Below are 22788 nucleotides of genomic sequence, written 5' to 3'. Positions count from 1 at the left end.
TCTGTAAGTGTCTCCACAATAAAAACATTTATAGAGGCTGAAATTCAAATATGGTAATTTAAGATTCCTATAAAGAAGATATTCATTTAAATTGCAGATGTCATATTCTCTGGTTTTGTATGTTGTCAGTTAAATACCTGGAGTATTTTACATTAATTCTGCTATCAGCAGTCCATTTTCTTAACTCCTTTAGTCATTCATAGACAAATTCATTTATATTCCTAATAAAAATATTCATACATTAAATAGATAAATCATAGCATAGTAAGTATTTGTATATATGTGAGGGCTTTTTTAAGTCTACTGAATGGAAATCATAAAATTATAATTATCTTTGAGGCTGGACAGATCATGCTTTTGTGTCTGTGCTACAGATATGAAGAAAAAGCAGATGATGACAGCTATGTCCAGTAATGATTGTGTAGTGGAGCTGAATTGTCTTTTTTTCTAAATCTTCTTTCTGGGCTCAATACTGCAGTTCTGTTGAGTATTTCAGTATTAGACATCAACCTTTTTAACAGAAAAATTGTGGGACAGGGCTTAGTAATTTCCCTCATACCTTACTTCCTCTCAAGTTATTTTGTCTTCCTTCCTACCCCCTCCACCCCAGCACCCCAAGAAATGGTACAAATCTGTCTTCCAAAATAATGAAGTTGACATCCCTGGAGTGATATATACCTGCAGTTGCTCAAAAAGAAATAGTTCTGAAATTGTGTATGTTTAAATGCTGTAAACAGTGAAATTTTGTCACATTCACCTCTAGTGGGTAACTTTTATATCACATTAAAAATAATATTGGCATTTCTAAAGTGGTGAAAAAATGGTTTGTCTCCAACTTTTTTTTTTCCTGCTGATAGCAGTGTGTAGATTTTTTTTTTTAGGGGAAAAAAGGAAATACAATGAAGTAAATTGAAACCCTCTATAAAACCAGAGGAATGAGTATTGCATGACACAGCCAGCAATCATGAACAGTTACATGAGCCTGACTGCTTGCTCCTCTGTGCTATTTCAGCTGTGCAAGACACAGATTGCCTATGTCATTGTGATAGAAGACGACTTCTCTTTTTTTCCCCTCAACACAATTGATCATTTAACATGTAATTATAGCTTGAATCCAATTTGTTTTTACTTACGGTTACCATTTTTCAATGTTTTTGCTAGAACGACTTCCAATTATATTAATTTATTTATTTATTTAAAAATTTGGAGGCAATAAATTAGCATAGATACAAGTTATTAGGTAGTCTGGAAGGCCTTGAGCATAAAGGAAACTAATTTATTTTAAATCCTGTATTAGAGAGTTTCAAAACAAATAAAAATTAAATAGACAATGGTCTGCTTTGTAATCTCTTATTGTTTGGGGCTTTTGCTAGGCTTTTTGGTTTGGATAATTTTTTTCATATGTTCATAATTCAGCAATAGTTAAAGTCCTTATGCTCTGCAAGTCAAATTTTTACCTAAGGAAAGACATGAGGTAGTATCTGGACATCAGTTTGAGAGAGTACACAAGTATAAACTGCCGACAAGTTCTGTGTCCTGTTAAGAGAGCGGTGTGAAACACTGCAGGATCCTGTTACTCTCCATATTCTTTTGATGCTCTGACATTCTGAACTTGCTGGAAGTTCCAGCTGATGAGCTGCACTTACCTTTCTTTCTTGCTGCTGCTTGAAAACAGAGAGGCAATAGGGGAAGAAGTTTTCTTGTTATGTTCATAACCTGTCACCTTGTTTCCCATAGATAAATCTGGCAGCTTTTTCCCCTTTCTCTTTCCAAAATGCTCACTCCTCCTTGTTTCATTCCATACTTAAGAAGCGACACTGCTATGTGTTCAGTACTTCATGCTGTTGAATTATCACCAACTTCAATGTTTTAAAACAGAAAAATTTTATGGGCTTTCTCTTGTAGATGTCATTTTTTTCTGACAGTGATACATAAATGGAAATAATCCTTGTGGGGTTTTTTCACTAAAATCCCTGTAAATTTAATCCATATGACTTTTAAATTTACTGGTTTATCACAAATCCCTCTAGATATCACTTTTTTCCAACATGGCAAACACTTTATTGAGAACAGGCTAATTATCTGTTTCCTATTAGGTTTTGTTATTTTATATAGGGCACTGTGCTATAGTTTTAGACACGTTTCTGATTAAGAAGAAAATAGTAAAGCTCCATGATGCCAAGGGCACCCCTTGGGAGAACTGGGCTTGAAGGACACATGACAGGGTCAAAATTGCTTCCCCATTTTTTTTCTCACAGGAAATAGTATCTGTTTATTGACTTGCAGGGGTATCATGACACTACAGTTCTGCTGGCTCATGTTCTTTGGTATTGCTGGAGGACAGAACACAGCAGCAGTCATTGCCCTATATTTGAGGTTAATGTTCTTATGCCCTTTATGCTCCTGTCCTGACAAGTTGTTCACATTCCTCTATTGCTTGGAATGGCTAGGACTGTGCAACTGAGACCTAGAAGGGTCAAATCCCTTCCTAAGTGTAGGAGACATGAAAACTATAAAACAGGCATAATGCAGGCGAGAAAATCTACATGGCTACTTGTCAAGACTTGGAGCAAAAACCTGTGCTTCAAGAGGGATCAAAATTTGATGCTTTTACAGTACATTGTTTTAAAACCCAGAATTATGAAAATTGTTTCTTTTCCTCTTAATGATCCAAAAGCATTTTCACCTGCCATTTTTAACTTTGATATGTGGGTCTTGTAGCGTTGTGTTTGACACAAAAAGTGTGAAAAAACATAGCCTGAACACTGTTTAATCTTTCCTGTGGCTGACAATCTCACTGGCACATACCCATGGAATTTCCCACATTCACAGAATTAAAGGATGGTCACAGAGAAATAAACAGGATTATTTACTTAATAATAACAGAATGGAGAATCTGATAGCAAATTAATGGCATAGAATTGGTAAATTGCTGAGTTTAAAAGAGAAAAATAAAAGGGAAGGTTCTTTGTAATAGGAGATGAATCGAATACTACTAAGCTAAGGATGATTTCTTACCCTATAATTGGCTTCACAAGATTAATAATTCTGTGTCAGTCTGCAAGTTTAATTATTGTCAAGAGAAACATATTGAAAATTGAATTAGGGAAAGTGAACATTTAAAATTAAAATTGAACAATCTTATAAATAAATAAATAGAAATTCGTTTTAAATATACCAGTGTTTAAAATTATATAATTGAAAAAAATTGGAATTGTCTCTTCATCCAGAGAATAATGATGCAGTTCCTTTGCTGATGTAAGCCTAAATTGCTTCTGGCCCAGTATGCATTTCACAAAAATAAGAATGTCACATACAAAGTATCATTTAAACTTTTGCTGTAATAGTTCTCCAATTATGGGCTACATAGAGACCCACTTCACAGTTAGGTGAAAATCTGTATCCTCACAACAAAGGCAACAACAGACTTATAGTTAGTGGGTGGTATAATTGATCCACACACTGCTAGACTGTGAGGGCAGCAAAGCATGACAAAGCAGATAGTGGATGACAGAAGAACAGAGATAAGGCACAAGTGTACAAACACACTTGGAATGATTTAGAATAAGAGAAAGGAGGAATGAAAACAGCACTCCAGGTGCAGTCCAGTAATATAACAGTGTTATGGTTGATACTGTGCACAGTGGAATAAATCTTATCTGTTTCTGTCAGGCCAAAAGGATTATTGATAGCAGAAGTGATATTCAGATTCAAAATATTGTTTGTAAAACACACAGAACTCATTCCCCCAGGGTCTTTTCTGATCATTGTACTTGCTAGTTAGTTCTCAAGGACCCATTTAGATTTGTAGGGTGTTGCAATAAGGAATATAAAATTTCCATGTTTATTGTATATTAAAATTACTTCCTTTCAGTCCCTTTGTATGTACTGTACTAGCTCAAGAGTTCATCTCTACAGCCAAGTGCATTGTCTTCAGAAAGAAGTTATCCATATACCAATAACATCATGTGGCCAAGTGAGGACAGATTGCCACAGAGTTCTGGTCTCTTTTCCTGTCTCAAATAACCAATTTCTCTGTATAGCTATCCAGAGTATTGAATTAATATTTTCTTTAAATAATACTTTAAAATTTCTTGAGGTATTGTTAATTAAGTAGCATTTATATACATATACATGATTTAAAAATGCTCAGTGAGTTACAACAAATTATCCGGACTGACAACTTGAACCATAAGACTACTGCAAAATGATCTCCCATGTTGCTGCAGGCACAGTCAGCTTCCAAATTAGGGCAGGATGCCTATCCTTGTACCACATTAATTTGGTTGGCAAAGCAGAAAAGCAGTGACAGCCTGTGGTTTAAAAAAACTGAGTCACAAACCTCTGAATTACAGGTTTTGTATTAGAAATGGCAATTCAGCAGGGCACTGCTGAAAGAAACAGTAATGATGATGGGAAGTGTACTTCCTTTAGGTACTGAAACCGTAAAAATTGGGAGCTGCAAACATTAACTAAAAGGTTTTGTATCTTCTACAGTTTTGTTTACATTCAGTAGTATAATCAAGTAGCATTTGCATCCCATTAGATTCAACAGCTGCTGTTACTTGTAAAATTGTTAACTCTTTTGCATTTGCCTTAAACAGACCCTTGCAGCACGGAAATCTGGTATTTCCATGGCCATGCTCACCCGGACCTCCATAAACACAGAAGAAATGGTAAGCGTTTTCAGTGACAGGTTTAAGATGTTTAGGTAACAGAGAAATTTTTGTTCAAAAAATTTCTAAAAATTATTTCAGCCTTACACACTCCAAACTGGATGAACTGGAATGTATTCCATTTATTGTGTAGAAACTTTCAGGGAACTTGAGCAGAATTTGCTGCCAGATCCACAGTAGCAAGACCAGGTTTGCTTCTGCTGACTCACATCCATGATGGTCAGGGAGGACTAACCAAGAAAACCTTTGATGTACAAAACAGCTTACAAAAGGGGAAGCCTTTTGTTTTAAGCTGTCCGATTGTACCATGTTTACCTGCAGTCTTTCATCATCTTTCTGTCTTCATCACGCTGGGAGTGCAATTAGAATGACAGGGCTCTGCAAGATGGGTTTTTATGATAATTTTTCCCAGTCCTTGGGAAACTATTTGATTTTTTTTTTTTAATGTAACTCATGCTAATAACATATGTGATTTTAGAAGAAATATTTAATTCATACAAGAAATAACCACAAGTGTCTTTTGAAAATATGTACTATCATAGCTAATAAAATGCGTGAGCTGTGGTTTTCCGTTCATGAACTCACTTAGATTTGGAAAATACTTTTTTGAACAAAAACACAACAGGTGCCATTTTCTTCAGGAATACTTAAAATGTGATGCAAGATCTATATACAAACTAAGCAAAAGCAATAATTTGAAGGAATACAGGCCGATTTTGTGCTCCTCAAATTGCTAGTGCATACATAGCCTTCTAAAATACATCCTATTCTGAAGAAAAATGAAGAGTTGAATTTTTCTTACATTGTTGTCAAGGTGCATAGCAGAAGAATGGGAGAACAGAAAATACTGACAGGTGTTCATAGCACAAATATTGACATCCATTGTTCTTACCTGGTTTATTGTGAACTTTTTGTACTTATGTGGTAATCATGAAGTTATGGTTTGGTGGTGCTCAGGGATGGATTGCTAAGGTAGAAAAGAGCTGGTGTTTGAAATGTTTTTCCAGTAAGGGCAGTGAATATTTTATTCTGCTATCTCAAAATAGCAGCAAAGGTTAATAGAATGGAGAACTATGGGATCTTAAGGAGTTTGAGGCTGAGGGAAAATTATAGAGAAAAAACTTAATGACGTCCAAGGGCTACAAAATCAAGACTTTCTTCGACTTTGTTGTAGTTTGTACCAAATTAGCTGAGTTCAGTCAAAGACTTTGAAATAATCCATATACTTTACTAAAAGATGTTTACTAAGCAAACAACATTATATATATAAAGTATTACTACCTTTTATGACAAAAAATGCAGATTCACCTATTTATTTAAATGGCTCCTCTTGTGTAAAAATTAACAGGCTCTGACTTTGAAGGGCTAAAGTTGCAAGTTTTGGAAATAATGTTAATTGCGAACAAATGCAGGACAAGAAAGAATAATTTTGACTGCACTTATGGATTTTTACATAAATGGTCCTGTTCAGGAGGGGGAAAAAAAGACAGCAAATCTCAGTGAACAGCTCAGTACAAATAAGTCTCCAATGCTTCTGATCAACCAGAGAAACTACTGAATCCTGATTCAGGAGAAATGGAAAAGGAAAATTCTTTTGAATGTATTTTTATACCTCTATCCTCCATTTGAACCATGCCATATGAAAAAATGTGTACCAGAAATAGTTATTTCTGAAGAAATCTTGAAATAAAAATAGAAGTTCAAAGGCAGCTAGCAAATGTAATTTAGACACACGAAAGTTCATTTGATGAGAAAATGTAAAAAGCTAATTCAGAGTAGAGGTGAATAAGAGAAGCCAGTCCTGTGCCACCCTCACTTACACATACCAAGGGCCAGGGAGTGCTCTTTCCCAGAGAAATCTAAGGGTACAGCCAGTAAAGCCTCTTGCAAGCTATTTAAAACAAGGGAAAGGCATTACTTTTCTACTTGTCTAAGTAGCCAGCCAAACTTAATAACCTAGGGCATCATTACACTGGGTGGAGTAAGATTTGAAAACAAAAAGGACAGACGTTTTCAGGCAAAAAAGAATTCTCCAGATACTCTCCACAAAATGAAGATGTAAAGCGCAGATGAAGAAATGGAGTCACCAATGAAATTTAAGGAAAAAACATCCCCTTTGGGCAAGTTTTTCCTCTGATTAGGGCTTTTTTAGTTTTTACCCTCCCCCAAGTTTTTTCTGGAGGGAATATTAATGACTCTGGTGGGTGTGGGTTATTTAGCTGATTAAATTCAGTATGAAAATTCTTTGAACTAATGCCTTTATTAAAACTCAAGTGCCACCTACTCCAAAAATTACACCCTGAGGTTAAGGCTTTGAGCTTTGCCACCTGTCCCTGCTATCCTTTTGCTACAACACACTCATGACTCACTGAGTTTTGTGTGTTCTCAAGCACAGATCCAAAGACATTTTAAACAGTGTAACACTTAGACATATGCTTTCAGTTGAGCACCCATTTGAATGCTTTGTTGAACAAAGACAGAGCTACACATTTTTGAAAATTATACAGCAATGACATCATCAAGTATTTCAGGTAGAATGTGACAGAAGTAAATTTCCTTTAGAGGATAAGCAGATAACTAAATAATTCTCCTATATATTAGTAGTGCTAAATGTTGCCAAACCAGTTATTAGTTATATAGTTATATTGGAAGTTATTAGTGCCATGTTGTTATGCTCTGTAATTCATGTAACAAAAACATTTAAACAGAGGAGAGTAATAGGAATTAAAGCCTCCAGACAGTAAGAGAAATAAAATTCTACTTTGCAATTTGCTTTATTAACAACAGGGGAAAGAACATGTTCAGCAGCAAAACCAATCTACAAATTGTGTCTTTCAGCTGAAAAACTTCATTTACCCTCAGATGTTTATTTTAAGGCCTGTTGAGGGTAAATCTCATTACTTACTGACATTTCAGAAAAGTGAAAAAGTTACTGGAAAAATTCTGAAAGTATTTATAATGTGAAAATATTGCAGCTGAACAGGGTGAAAGGGCAGGATTTGTACTGAGGCTACATGAGCACAGGAGTGGGAGAGTGTAATCAGTGGTTTCTGAGAAACACTATTCCTCAGCAAGCTGTATAAATTCACTTTAGATTGTTTTAAAGTCTCCTTTCTGGTCCCTGTAACATGGAAGGCAAAAGTGGAGTAATATACAAAAATTAGATCTCCAGAGTTAGGTGGTCATTACTATCACAGTTCTTAGGTTCTGCCAAATCAAACTGGTGCACACCTTTGCTTGCTTTCAGGGAAGTTGTTAGGATAGACTGAGAAGCACCCTGGAGGGCAATTCAGCATTTGTTTTAGCCTTTTCTGCTCTATCAGGTTTTTTTCTTAGTTCAGTTTTTCAGTGTTCTCACTTGTGCTCAGATCAGATCTTTGTGAAATGTCTCACCATGTATCTTTGGCCAGGCTCCACAGGATGGATATTGTTTTCAGCAGTAACTACTAACTTCAGTAAGCGCTGTTGCAGCCTAAGCTACCTAATATTTGGTTTTATTATTTTTAGTGCTTGATCCTATGAATCAATGGCTACCCTCTGGCTACATGGTACTGGTTTTCCCATGGTAGCACAAGTCCTTTGATTGATGACTTTGTGCAACATTATGCTGATATGCACAAAAAAAGAATATTTGACTTTTATCAGGCAATCTATTATTAGCAGAATATCTTGCGAGTTTGAGTAGAGATGCAGGTACATAAAACCAAGAATATGTCAGCATATTTTTAGACAGGTTAATATCTTCCATTTGACATACAATTACCACAGCTGAATATGAAAGATAAGGGAGTGTTAACAAATGCTTAACTGAATAAGTTTGCCTTACTTCCTCTATTGTCAGAACTGTGGCAGTGATGTTAAAAAAAAATAGACAAACCACACAAATTCCAAAATCTTATTCCCTTGCCACAGCTTTATAGCCAGCATTAGAGCTACCTTGCATAATATCCACACCAGAGGACAAGGTAGGACGGGCAGACTTTCAGAAATATCCCACTGTGATATGTTTTATAATACGGTTTCCTCTTTCTAAAATAAGAAATATCATTATATTCTGGTGATAGGATTATTTTTTTATTCTAAAATAATAATTTAGTGATATTTTTTAAAATACAGTTTTTTCTTTCTAAAAGAAACAGTTATTCCTTTATAAGGGAATGAATCTAGAACTTCTCATACATTCATCACTGTCACGTGTGCATTTAGTGAACACCCACCCCCTAAAAAAGGCAGAAGCAACCTAAGCTTAGTGCCAAGTGCTGCCTACAGGCTGCTGAGCTCTTCTTATTCCCAAAAAACTGCCTGTACCTGGAAGATCAGGGTGCCTGAAAAAAAGCTCAAATAAACAAACCAGAGCATTGTCCCCATATAAGCCAAAGTCTTGTGTGCAAAACTACCGATGAAAACTACTTTGTTTTCATCTTATTAAGCACTAAGGAGCTGAGACTGAAGTTGCTACAGTACTAATCAGTAAATAGCCAATAACTATTCTTGTAGTACAACTAGTCATGGGTTTTAAGCCAAAACAGTCCAAGAAATGAGTTTGGACTTTTGAGAGTATGGATCATTCTTGTCTGTAGTAAAGATCAAGTTGATGCTTAAAAATGAAGTAGTAAATGTGCTGTTATAGGAATACAGAGAAAATGGAACCCTACAATTGGCTTGCTTTTATTTGATGAGGTTATATAGATGCTTGGTATTAGAGGATAGTGTTGTATATAATCAAAAGGCATTTTGTGTGGTATGTCTAAGTCCCTATAGGAAGTATTTAAATATTCAGAATTAATGTTAGGTAGCTGCTTAATATGCCCCAATGAATGTATTGCTGCTCTTTTTTTTCTGCCTCAAAATACAAAATATATTTATATAAGGCTTTGTGTTAATTGAATAACTTTATTCCAACTTAACTCTGCTATTTGTGTAATCAGACAAAACAGTCAAGCAGAATTATTTTCCAAGTGTAAAGCAAAGTGAGTAAATCAGTGTTTTACAAATTATTTTATTCTTCTATGTATATTCTGATATTTTATAGCATTTTAAGTGTGAATGGCATATAGTTTTGAAACAGTTCACTTGTGCTATGCAATACACCTGAAATATTTATTTTCTTACCGAACAGAAAATACATGTCTTCAAGAAGACCCTGCAGGCTTTGATCTATCCAATATCATCAACTACACCTCATAACTTTGAAATCTGGACAGCTACAACTCCCACATACTGTTATGAATGTGAAGGCCTGCTTTGGGGCATAGCCAGACAAGGCATGAGATGCACTGAATGTGGTGTCAAATGCCATGAGAAGTGCCAAGACCTCCTAAATGCTGACTGTTTGCAGAGTGAGTATTTCGTGATAGCTGAAGTCTTGTATTCATTCACACCTTTTGATTTTGTGTGTATGCTCAGCAATATCTTGAAATGAGGGACCAGATCACCCAAAATCAGTGAAGGTGTGTTGATGCTCCTCAGTTTAGAAGCTAGCCAGAAGCTTTAGAGAAAACCTACTGTTAGGAAAACCTACTGTTAGAAAACCTACTCATTTTGCTTTTGTCCTTGAAATCTGTCAAATGTTGCTGGGCTTTTACAAAATAATGCTTGCTAACATCAGTGAATTATTTACTTTCCATGCCTATGGCAATATCCGGAGCAATTTATTACTTGACATAAACCCTCTTTGTTTTACTTAACTCAAAACACAAATGCCAAAGGAAATATTTTAAAAATATTCCTGCTACTTACTGTAGTCATATTGATGTGCTATATATGAGTAAAAAATATGAAACAGTAAGTAGGATCTTGTCCCTTCAAAATACTAAATCCTGTATGTGTCAGGGAAAAAAAAATTAGTCAATAAGCCATTTGGCACTAGAATTAAAGCAAAACAACCTTTTCTTTGCTTTTTCCTTGCTCAGCTTATTTCCAGCCACCACACATTCTTCTGTGAAAATATATCAGGTGTATTGAAACTATTCTTAAATTACAAAACAATTATTATACGAGATTCTAAGCAATAGAAAATCAAGACCTGGAAGTTTTCTGATGCTGGAATGGAATGGGCTTCCATACTCTGGAGTTATTCAAAATTGTTCACTGTTGATGTGTTCCAGAGCTTCTACATGTAGGAAAACTATATAGATGTTTCACTCAGTTCTTCCTTCTTTTCATTGTATTCTCTGTGAGGAGCTGTCATGCAGGATGGATGCTCAAGGTCTGCACTGCTCAGGAATTAATTAAAATTTCCCAGAGCAACTGACCTCATGGACAACAAATCAGTGATCAATGTCTACATCAAACTTCCTAACTGTGCTTAATTGTGATTCTGCACTATGGTTGAAACTGGGCTGCTGTCCTCTGGCCCATATCGCCAGCCCAAGCAACTTAGTCTTAAAAGAACAAAACCTTTAGAAGGCAAATTGCAGATAAAATATTTAACAAGCCTAAGGGATCCCACTCTTCTCATTAGTATTCAAATGTTTCTGAGCATCCTGTCATATTTTTTGCAAGAGATTAATTGTTCAGCGTTCATAGTATACTACTTTGAAAATTTCATGTTCTTTGTTTTCCATTGAAAAAATGAATTGACCAATTGGTTAAATCTCTATTTCTGAGAAAGCTGATGCTAACAGTGTTATAAAGTGAAACATAGTTATTTTTATCATAGTCATTCTTTTGCCCACCTTGTTATCAGTAGGATGTATTCGCCTTCATACTTCTGTGATTTATTTTTTTTTAATATATCATGATTGCTAATGTAGGCTGTAGAAATGAATTCACATCTCAAGATCTTTAGGGTCAATATATAAACTTGTTCTAAATTAGATTAAGAAAAACAACAGTAGCACTTTCATTAGCTCTCTCATCTTCAATAAGATCTCCTTTCTAGTACTAGGTGCAATATTAAATTAGAATTGATTTCAATCATGTTGCGTTTGTATCAGTCCCTAGGGTGAAAGGAGCTTGTTAACTTGCTATGCAATGTAAGTTACTCTATTGTCTTAATTAGTTTGATCAATACTGCATGAAAAGAGTTGTTGATAGACAGAAGTAGAGGTTGTTAGCAATAGGGGACATAGAACTAGTTGCAATAAATGAGTATAAAGAGAAAGATATTTACTTAAAGGAAGTTTTATTTTAACACATACTTCAGTTTTACCTGTGCGGTCTTAAAAATCAACAAGGTTTCTAACTGGAATATGTTATTGCCATTCAGATTGTGCCCAGGGTTTTTTATTCAGTTATGTTGTTACATTTCTACTTTTTAAGGAAGGGCAGAAAATAAGAGAAAATAAAAAAAACTTCCCTCCTTCATCTTCTAAGAATAACCTGTCATGTTTTCCAGACAGCTCAGCAATCATCTCTTCTATAATAAAATCATTTTCTGTTCCATACCTGTGATAAATTATTTTCTTGGGTAAGCTCTCTTTTCCAAAAAGTCTCTGAGTTTAATACCACAGGTGTGGTGTCTAATCATCAAGTTTTGAGATCACAAATTTGTGCTTTCTGCTCAGTACACATGTTGAGATGTTTCCGCAGTACTGATTGGCACTGAATAGTATTGGTTTAGTAAATAATTTTATGTATGACACATAACACTGATGGAAGCTGACTATTAACCCCTCATGTTAAACTAAATCAACTGATGATTTTGTGATATCACAAAGAATATATATATGAGGCGTTATTCAGGTGAAACAAAGATCTCCTTCAGGTGCTGCTGTACCAAGAGTTGACTGGAGACCTTAGAGGGGAAAAAGAACAAAGTTAATTTTCAATAACAATGGTGACCTTTTCTCTCATTCCAGGAGCAGCTGAGAAAAGTTCCAAACATGGTGCAGAAGACAAAACACAGAATATTATTAGTGCTATGAAGGAAAGAATGAAGATTCGAGAGAAAAATAGACCAGAGGTGTTTGAAGTGATCCAGGAAATGTTTAATATTTCTAAAGAAGATTTTGTACAATATACAAAAGCAGCAAAACAAAGTGTTTTGGATGGAACATCCAAATGGTCAGCAAAAATAACTATCACAGGTAATTTTCTTCTGTTCTAAGAGCTCTTTCTTTCCTACTTCCTGATTCAGGAGCAAGATTTTTTTATAAGTAGAGCTGGACTGTGTGTTCAGTTGCATACTTGGAGCAGATAAAACAGTGGAATTTATAGGATGCCAACTGCAAGAGTTGAGTTTCAAGTTGCCAAAACCACTTTATATTCTATTGCTATAGGAAGACAAGTAAAAATAATATATCTCCTCTACCTCCTACCAATATCTTCTGTGCTAAGGATGAGATTTTTGCCACCAACTGCACAAGTTTTAAGTTCACAAAAACAAAAACAAAAAAAAAAAAAAAAAAAAAAAAAGCTTTGAGTGATTAAAAAAACTTTTGGGCTTGCAACTCCAGATCCCATTGGTTTTGAAACTTATTATCCATTCACATTGCTTGACTAAGGGTGCGTTCCATTTTAAAGATGCTGATGTTGCATAATTCTGCTCACTGCAAACATATTCCAGATGGCTTCCAATTGCATTAGCCTGGTTGCTCATGAAGATTTCCAGGTCGTCTGACTTTGACTTTTCAGTTTTTGAACTACAACCTCAGCATAAATGGAGGCTATTCTGAAGGTTGAGAGGTGCTGCATGAAACTCAAAAGAATAATTGTGGAATTTTGGGACTGTCACCAAGCACTAGGGACATATTTAATTCATACGTTTATTTTTAGTTCTACCTCTAAAGGATACTGAAGGCTGTCTAGTGTTCAGGGCACTGTGTACATACAGTTTAATCCTTGAAGACTTTTGTGAGGCTGTCCCTTCATTCTACTGCATAAATAAGAGAGGGATACTTCCTTGCCTTCTAATAGTTTCCCTGTGGATTTAGAGTGAATGGGGAAGACAAAGCATGCTATTTTATTCCAAAGAGTGTTTTCAGAAATTGGATGTGTTAAAGAATAGCAGAATTTTACTTCTTTCACTGAAGTCAGCACATATGACTGAACCCACACTGAGAGCTGATCTGCTGAGCAAGGTGCCATTTTTAGGTAATCATTTTTCTGAGCACGCCAAGGGAACTTCATTATCCAAAATGATTGACATCAGGGAATGTTAACTCAATGTTACCACTGAGATGATTTAAACAATATGTGAAAAATAACAAAGCCAACTGCTGCTGAATGGTAAGAGCCATAGCAAGTGTTTTAGCTACAGTTCTCCAGCTTTGGTAGGCTGCTCTTTGACAGTTCTGCTTTCTCCTGAGATTTCCACTTTTATGAATTATGATGGAAAATAAAATTTTATGTATTTATGTTTGCCACTAAACTAATATCTATTAATTTATAAATATCTATTTCTTACTGTCAGAAAGAAATACATAAACAGTTGATGATATTTGATCTGAGCTGTCACCCTCTCTGTGATAGCATAGAAAGTATACTAAAAGTAATGGTTCATCTCTTAAGAGAACAAATGGCAGCAATGTCCCTCATGTTTAGTTCCATAAATTCTAGGGCATATTTTTTATATTATTGGAGGTTTTACTTTGGAAATTTTAGTTTGGATCTTTGGAGAAATTTTGGGAATTTGTATTTCTTTCTTTATTTACTGGGGGGCAGGGAACTTAAGGGAATTGTCAGACTCAAGACGAGTTATGCAACATTATATTCCTTGCCATTTTGACTAAACCAAAGTTTGAGAAAAGTATTTGAATTATGTGTGAAAAGTATTTGTTTGGTGTTCAGTAGTGAATCTTTATATTTATTACTCTATTAAACTATATTTTTAAATATGATACAGTCCAGAAGGGTAATTAGACAAACCTAGTCAGTCTCCAGTTACAGACATTGGGAAAATAATCCAGAAATCTTTCCTTCATGATCCCTCACTGTGAGGCCTTTATTTCCTGCTGCTCTTGTCTCTCTCATTTACTTCTTGGCAATAAAGGTTATGAGGCCTAAAGCACATTTCTCTCCTTTGTTGCAGTTCTTTGTGCTCAGGGCTTGCAGGCTAAGGACAAAACTGGTTCAAGTGACCCATATGTTACCGTGCAAGTTGGCAAAAACAAGCGAAGAACAAAAACTATTTTTGGAAATTTGAATCCAGTATGGGATGAAAAATTCTATTTGTAAGTAGAGAAAATGCTGTTGATATTACTTTTTAAAATCTACGTTTAGATAATATAACTCTACCAAGTGAAATATAGGCTTAATTTGAAAACATGTTTTGTCTGCACTATGCATATTTATAGCATTATGAAATTGCAAGTTCTGAATGGAGAGAGCATCAAAATTTATTGTGTCTTTATCTTATAGTGATCATGCAGCTTATAATTAAGTCTTTTTTGGGATCTGTTGGTGGTGTCTAATTATTCTAGTCTTTAAGGGAACTTAAGTAACAGTTTTCATACTTCAACCTTACATACCAAGTATTGTCATTAGAAATGCTTTCCTATGTGCCAGACACTGACCATGCAAAGTAAATGAGTTTTTATTTGACACTGTGATTCTCCAAGGTGTAACTGGGGAATTTGGTAGTTACTGCTGTGCTCCAAGCTCAGGTTTGGTGTGTTTGTAATGTCCATACTTTTAGAGTGTTTTCTGAGAGTCAAATGTGGAGAGTACAGTGTGATGGCATTGTTCAGTTTATTCTCATATTTCTTTCCTCCTATAAAGAGGGAAGGAGTTGTCACTATTCCTATCTACGTAAACTGTGCAAACAATTTCTGTGAAGGTTCAGGCATTTGAAATAGAGCCCCGTTTTCTTCTAGAAGGTGCAATGTCAAAACATGACAGGTTAACTTCTAACAATCTGGTATTTCCCTGGATTTTGGCCAAAAATCTGTTACCTTATTGAGGAGTAGGTTATTGTTTCAGTAGAGTGTGAAAGGGTTTTGGTCCAAGATGCTGCTTCTATTTGTCTGGAAAAGGAACTAGGGAATGCCAGCTGAATTAAACAATGTATGCCACTCCCTTCACAGTTTCTAACACTTGTATTAGAAATAAATAGGTACTTCAGAGAAAAGAGACACCTAGAAACTTTTTACAAGCTTCTTCTATCCAGAAAGCATTTTCTTTTTGAGTTAACTGTGTCACTGTGGTAACAGTTGAAGTGTCATACCTCACTGAATGGCTTTGAGTGTCCAAAAGTAGGAGATAATTACTTTCTGGCATTTTAATTGTAGGACATGCATAATGTCAAAAATGGATGAGCAATTCAGAAAATTTCATAGAAAGTTTGTTGAATGTAGGTTCTCAAAGATGTGAGCAGGACTACAATGAAATCCCTGGAAACTTGAAAATATTGAAATTTTTTTTTCCCCAGCACTAAGTATTATTGTCATCTGCTACCCTAGGAATAATATTTATACACCCCTCCCAAACCTTACTAGAGCATGTACCTCCTGAGCAACTGCTTTGCACTGAATACATTTTCCAACATTTTTATAGTACATGTGTTTTCTGAAATAATCTCCCTGACTTATTTAATGCTTTGGATTTCAGCTGAAAGTATATGAGAATTTCTAAATTGTATTAAATAAACTATAAATGTTTAACCAGAAAATTAAATCTAAAGTAAATCAATATAACTATTTAATTGACTCAGGAAGTGTTATTTAAATTAGGCTCAATTAGTGGTAATTGATATTTAAATACTGTTGAAAATCTAAAATTAACCATCATTATAACTTTTAAATTATAAAATGCAGAAATAAGATGTCTTAAAAATCTTACAATCTTGTGCATACTTATCATACCAAAACATGTTTTCAAGTCTTCCCATCTGTTCCAAAGTAAGGACTTGGAAAAAACATTGGCTCCCCACTGTGCATTTGCTCTGTCATAGCACATGGAGTGAGGGCAGAGTTCCTGTTCTTAGAACCACACGTGACCCAGATATGATTGCATGGTAACAGTGAGAGAATGTTTCTGCCAAAATGCAGTCTGACCCCCTGCTAAATGACCATGGGACACTGGCATAGATTTGAACAGGGACCTCATAAAGAATAACTAAAATAGAGCTTTTTGGTGCACAAGGTAGAGAAGTAAATAGGCCAATTTAATGAATGTAACATGGGTGCGAAGGGCTTTGATCCTTTCTCCTGGCATTATTAGAAATGAGATAACAGAGAAGTTTGGGGGCTTTTTCAATGAAACATCAGTGATAGCAGTGTTTCTTTCAATGCCAGAGCAAAGGAAGGGCATTATCAGCTAAGTATATCAGCTGTCACCTTCTCTTTCTAGACAGCTGTCACCTTCTCTTTCTGGTTGAATGTGGCATCTGATACAGGTGCATTTTCTTTTTTTTTTTTTTATTACAGGAAGATATATTTTGGCTGTATAATTTTCAGCTTTTTAGAAACCTTTTTATTGATGCACTATAATAAAGTCTACTTTCATTCTTTTCTTGACTATTTTCAACAGTTGGTTAGTGACATGTAGAAATCAGTTTTTTCTGACAGTTTTGTCTGGGCTAGCACACATCTCCACATTGCCCTGCTGACTTTGCAGGTGCCACATTTCTTCTGACCATTCATAAATACCTCAGATACAATTGTATAATATAGACATCATTCACATAACTGGATTATTATTTTACATTATTTATTTGTCCTGTTTTGGCTGTCACTAAGACAGCATAAGGGCTCTAATAAATATCTTCATTGGATTTATATTGCTACCTTCAGTGCATGAAAACATTTGCTCAAACTGATTTCAGTCATCCAGCTGTAGATGTTCCTTCTTTAAAGTTACTTTAAAGCATGGCACTCGCACATTATTTATTCTGAACTAAATTATTAGTGGATTCATTTTAAGCAATATTTACTGCCAGGGGCCAAGAGGACTTCACCAAAGTCCCTTTCAGCTGTTATTTTGTACATTCTTGATCAGCTGAACTGACTTTTAAAAAATATTATCTTCACTGCACCTAAAGAGAACATGATTGGTTAACTGCTTAAATGGTGCTCCAGTTTCCAGTGCTATCTAAACACAGTTTTACCAGAATTGTTGAAATAGCTCAAGGATTGCCTCCTAGGCAAGTGTATATAACAGAGAATTGTATTACATAAAACCAATTGTGTAATAAACCTACATTAGTTTACTAGATTCATTCATTTCAAAAGTTCTTCAATAATCAGCCTGAGAGACATTCTGCTAATTAAAATAACTGTATCTCACAGCCTCAGCCCAAATCAAGAGAGCAGAACACCTCTCAGAAACAATTCCAATGATAAATTGTTTGTTCAGTGATGATATTTTTCAGGTTTAGAGTACAGCATGCATGGTCTGAGTCTTTTTTTTCAAACTACTGTCAATCCAGATTAATTATACCACTCTTTTTGTTATGACAGAGTAAAATAATGCAAGAAAAAGCATAATTAGTCTCATTCTACTTTATTAGAAAGCATGGCCTGTGACAACACTGCTAAAGAATTTGGACTGTCCAGACTAGAGAAGAGACAAGTAGTGGAGGTAAGGATGTCTTTAAACACATCCTTTCTCCTGCAAAGAGGAAAGGAATAATCTATTTTCCATGCTTACTGTTATAGTAGAACAAGTAATAGCCACAAATTACATTTAGAGAGGTTTAAATCAGACTTCAGAAAAAGTTTGACAACAGTAGGGCCAGTGAAGTTCTGGAAGACATACTGTGAGGGGCCATGGAACTTTCTGTGAACCCCTAACAGCAAAGTGGACATAGCAGCGGTGTGGATCTAGTCCTGCCTTGCAGTAATGGCAATAATAATAATAATAATAAACATGAGGGTAATAATAGCAATAAGTGGCTTCCTGAACTTACTGAGGGTAGCACAGTATCACTTAGTTGTCGTTTTAACACTGGGTGCAGATCTCTTAAAGGATATGTACAATAAGATCATGCCAGTGCATCTAATATTAAATTTACATTGGGGTTCTGTTGTAAAGATACTTTTTATTCCAGTTTTATTACTCTAGCCATTAGAGTAAGCTGGATTTCTGTGAGGCTTATTTCATGTCTGTGTGGCATTCTGGAAAGGCAGAAGTAATGTAGTGTCACCAGATTGTTGGTAAATTATTAAAACTGTCTCTTCTGTACTTCATCTCTGAATAGACTGCAAATTTTCTAGTTTTCGGAAGCATCAGTACCCTCAATTCTCTGTGTGCTAGAGAACAGTTCATTTCTCATCTTCCTCTATCACACTTCTGTGAATGCTTTTACTGAGCACATAAAGCAGAGTGGTGAGAAGAGGAACACTGAAACTAGCATATGTTGTCTAGCCTTTAATTCCCCGGGCTGATTTTCCTGGAGTAAACAGAAGTAGGAATTCCACGCAGAGCTTCTGGACAGATGTTAGCAGTGACTAAGGCAAAACATGCATGTCATTCCAGAGGGCTGTTTCTGAGTCTGGGCAGGTCAGCAGGATCATTCAGAGAGAGCTCCGGAACTTTAGCAGTAACTCCCTGCAGTCACACTGCCACAGGGCAGGCCAGGAGGAAATCTTTGCTCATCCACTCTTCAGTTTTTAAACAGAAATCCATGCTATTTTTGTGGTCCTGCACAGGAGCATTACAAAGGTAGCAGAGCTGACTCTGTGCTGAAGTTTTGACACAAAGATGAGAACGAGTTAACACATTGGTTGGGTCAGGTCTCACCACGTTTCACTAACCTAAGATTAAAGGAGAAAAGGATGCTGAGGACAACCTAGGAGATCAGGGAATCCTGACCATCTGAATAAATATTTTTTATCAGCTAAGTGTATATCAGAGGGAAATTTGTGTTGCCTCAGAAGAATAGAAATATGATTTTTATGCTGAAGTACACAATGACTTCTTATATGCAGCGTCTGCCAGAGAATCAAAGCTGGAATAAGATTTCTATTAAAAGCACAGGTATGGTGATGAGGGTCACATAAATACCTCAGCGACAGATCTCCCTATGTCACTGTAGAAATCCCCTGTCAATTATTTCTGTTGGGAGCACAGCTAAATGCAATTCAGGACTTTAGCAATGTTATGTACTTAGAGCTACATTTCAGGAGAATTAAACAGCCTAGTTTCTTAAGGCAGCAGTGCTTATTTGGTCCACCTCTATCTTCCTATATTTTGCATGTCCTTGCCAATAGCTTTTGAATTTTGTGATCAGTCAGAGAAATTTCACAGATTGCCAAATAGTATGTCTGTCACGTTCTATGAAAATACGTGGTTGGAGAGAGATGAGATACTGACTGTCCTCAGTATGAGCTGATCCCATAATAGATACCAGGAGTTAACATAAAGGGGTAATTTATGAAAACCCCAGCTATGGGAGAAGATTCAGTAGGTGATTGTGGTTGGTTGGAGGTCAGGGAAGCCAGTAACAAGACAAAAGGAAACTGCACTTTATTAGTTTTGCTAATCGCAGAACAATGTGCATTTTAATTACCAGAATAATATGCAAAGTGAAAATCTGGAATACAGAGAGACACAAGGATTTCTGTGATACTGAATGATGTCACAGTGTGGCAGAGTAAAAGCTGGGCATGCCATTTTTAGTGTCTGATTGGCCTTGACAATAATAGTACCATTTACAGCACTTTATACTTCCAAAGCCCATTACCACCACTAATTAATTCTTAGAATACCCCTGAGGGGTTCTGCTTGGAAGATAAGTTGGAGTATTACTGTTTTAACACTGAAAACAGAGACAGATCACTAAGTAATGATAGTGCTTGGAATAGAATTAGAGTAAAAACTCTTAATCAGCTGTGAAAGCAATGCCCTGTTGAAGATGAAAATTTGCAGCTATGCTTCAAAGTCATATTTAAAGATGAACTGAGGTATGTAATATAAAAAAAATTCTGTAGCACTAGTGAATGAATATTAAAAACAATACTTCATATGGATGCACGGGTATGGTATGGATTTAACTGATGCCAGCGCTGTACTAGTCAAACTTCAGCAGAAAATTTTTCACTAACCCACACCTCAGTGTTGGGATACTCCAATCAAGTCATCAAAAGCCATCACCAACAAATAGTAAACAGTCCTTATTGTGCCTTATAGGAATAAGCAGTAATAGAGTTTATTTTCGATTTCTGTGCAAATAAATGCAGGGTGCAGCTGGGAGTAAATTTTTTTTTTCCACTGTGTACTCTGTAGATAGAAAGTGAAGCCATCTCATTCCCTCATACATCCAGAACTTTCTCAAATCCACTCAGCCCAGAAAGGGTTAGTAAGCCACTTAACTTTACAAGAAATTTTTTAGAACATGGCATGGTCCCTACTCCGGGGAATGGAGGTCTTGAAGAACATAAATGTGTCTTTTTATAAAGCAGCTACTTATTTTCCTGGGTTTTTCTGATTGCCTTTCTTTTCTTGCTGGGATGTTTGTGCATACTTCTTGGTTTTTAAAAAAAGCTTACCAACACACACTGGAAATACTCTTTAATTTTTGCTTGCTTTTTGTATTACTCCAGAGTACTGCTTTGGTAGTTTACTGTATGTATTACATGGCATTCCCAAACAGATAAACCTGACCTAACTGTATCTTTCCTAAGATATTCGTTACATAACAGCATAAAGAAGTATGAATTTCAAATTAAAAATTTTAATGAGCAGTTATTGACATTCCTAAATACAATCTTTATGTATATATAATTCCATCAAATTTTTCTCTTATATGTAATAATTCTCATATATATATATATATAAAACTTATATAACTCATATATACATATATATATATGTATAACTTTTTTGTCCCTGTCAGTCTGGGTTGGCCTTTTTTTTCCTCTGGATGTTGCAGATTGTTTGTGTTTTGACATTTGGTGCAGTTAAGCAAGTGTGTGGAGATTGAGTTTAATGAATTAGACAGCAATACAGATTAATATAGTTTATATATCACTCACATTTTGTGTTTTATATTTGTTTTTCCAGTGAATGTCATAACTCTACAGATAGAATAAAAGTAAGAGTATGGGATGAAGACGATGATATCAAATCTAGAGTAAAACAGCATTTCAAAAAGGAATCAGATGACTTTCTTGGGCAAACAATCATTGAAGTAAGAACACTGAGTGGAGAAATGGATGTATGGTATAATCTAGGTATGATTCTTACTGATTTTTAAAAAGAAATGTAGGTAGAGTATTACTGTCTTTAACTTTATAACTTCAAAATTTGTAGCTTTGGTACCAATGTATGACTTTTAAAGTATTAAACATAACAGGTTGATTTGAAAATGAGAGATAGAACCCACACTGCCCTATCCCCCTGTGCCACTGGCAGGGAGGGGGTAGAGAAAATCAGGAGCCAAGTAAACCTGTGAAGAAAGTATGGGTGAGGGGAAGGTGTGTTTTAAGATCTGGGTTTATTTTTCATTATCATCCTCTGATTTCACTGGTAATAAATTGATTTTCCCCCAAGTCGAGTCTGGTTTTGGCCAGGGAAGTAATTGGTGAGTGATCTGTTCCCCATCCTTCTCTCAGCCCATGGGGCTTTCATTAGATTTTCTATGCTCTGTCCAGCAGAGGAGGGGAGGTGATAGAGCAGCTTTGCTGGGTACCTACCAGAATCAACCCATCACACTCAGAGTAGTCCAGCTTGTTGGTAAAGTCTTCATAACTAAAGGAAAATAATAATAATTAGTACAGATGACAGGTAGAAAATTACAGTAATTTCAGTTGGGAAGGGGAAAGTAGTAAATAAATAGCTGTGTAGCCTTGTTTGAATGTGGGATATAAAATAATAGATTCTTTACTTCATAGTTAGATATTCCATTTTGTGGCCTGAACCATGTGTGAGGTATTAAAAGACATTGTTGTTTTCAACAGCAGGACTCCCTGGCTTTAGAAGATTAAACTAGAATGATTTATGAAAGCTTTTCATATGACATACACGTGTTCTTTGTAGTTATTAATGCATTATTTTTCCACTCTTCAGAAAAGCGAACAGATAAATCGGCTGTCTCTGGGGCCATTAGACTGAAAATCAATGTTGAAATTGAAGGAGAGGAGAAAGTTGCTCCTTATCATGTGCAGTACACCTGTCTACATGAGGTATGTTGGAGAAGTTATAGTATACAGTATAGAAATTACTGTTCAGTTGTTGCATGGATAAATAAACAAGGCTACAGAACATTAGAGCACTGAAACAAATAACTGCT

At 35.6% G+C, this 22788-nt stretch overlaps 1 protein-coding gene across 2 annotated transcripts in view; it reads left to right on the top strand.

Moving 5' to 3' along the window:
- The window catches only part of UNC13C (unc-13 homolog C), a 167306-nt gene that overhangs the window by 66295 nt on the left and 78223 nt on the right, over positions 1-22788 (top strand). For both annotated transcript variants that reach the window (XM_059858311.1, XM_059858312.1), the window contains 6 exons: positions 4605-4676; positions 9796-10015; positions 12479-12706; positions 14650-14791; positions 21561-21730; positions 22566-22681. In XM_059858311.1, the coding sequence (XP_059714294.1) occupies positions 4605-4676; positions 9796-10015; positions 12479-12706; positions 14650-14791; positions 21561-21730; positions 22566-22681 (948 nt within the window). The remainder of the gene's footprint in view (positions 1-4604; positions 4677-9795; positions 10016-12478; positions 12707-14649; positions 14792-21560; positions 21731-22565; positions 22682-22788) is intronic.

Source organism: Haemorhous mexicanus, chromosome 13 (genome assembly GCF_027477595.1).
Source record: "Haemorhous mexicanus isolate bHaeMex1 chromosome 13, bHaeMex1.pri, whole genome shotgun sequence".
NCBI lineage: Eukaryota > Metazoa > Chordata > Aves > Passeriformes > Fringillidae > Haemorhous > Haemorhous mexicanus.
The sequence above is the reverse complement of the archived record's forward strand: the minus strand, read 5'-3'. Positions and strand labels throughout refer to the sequence as shown.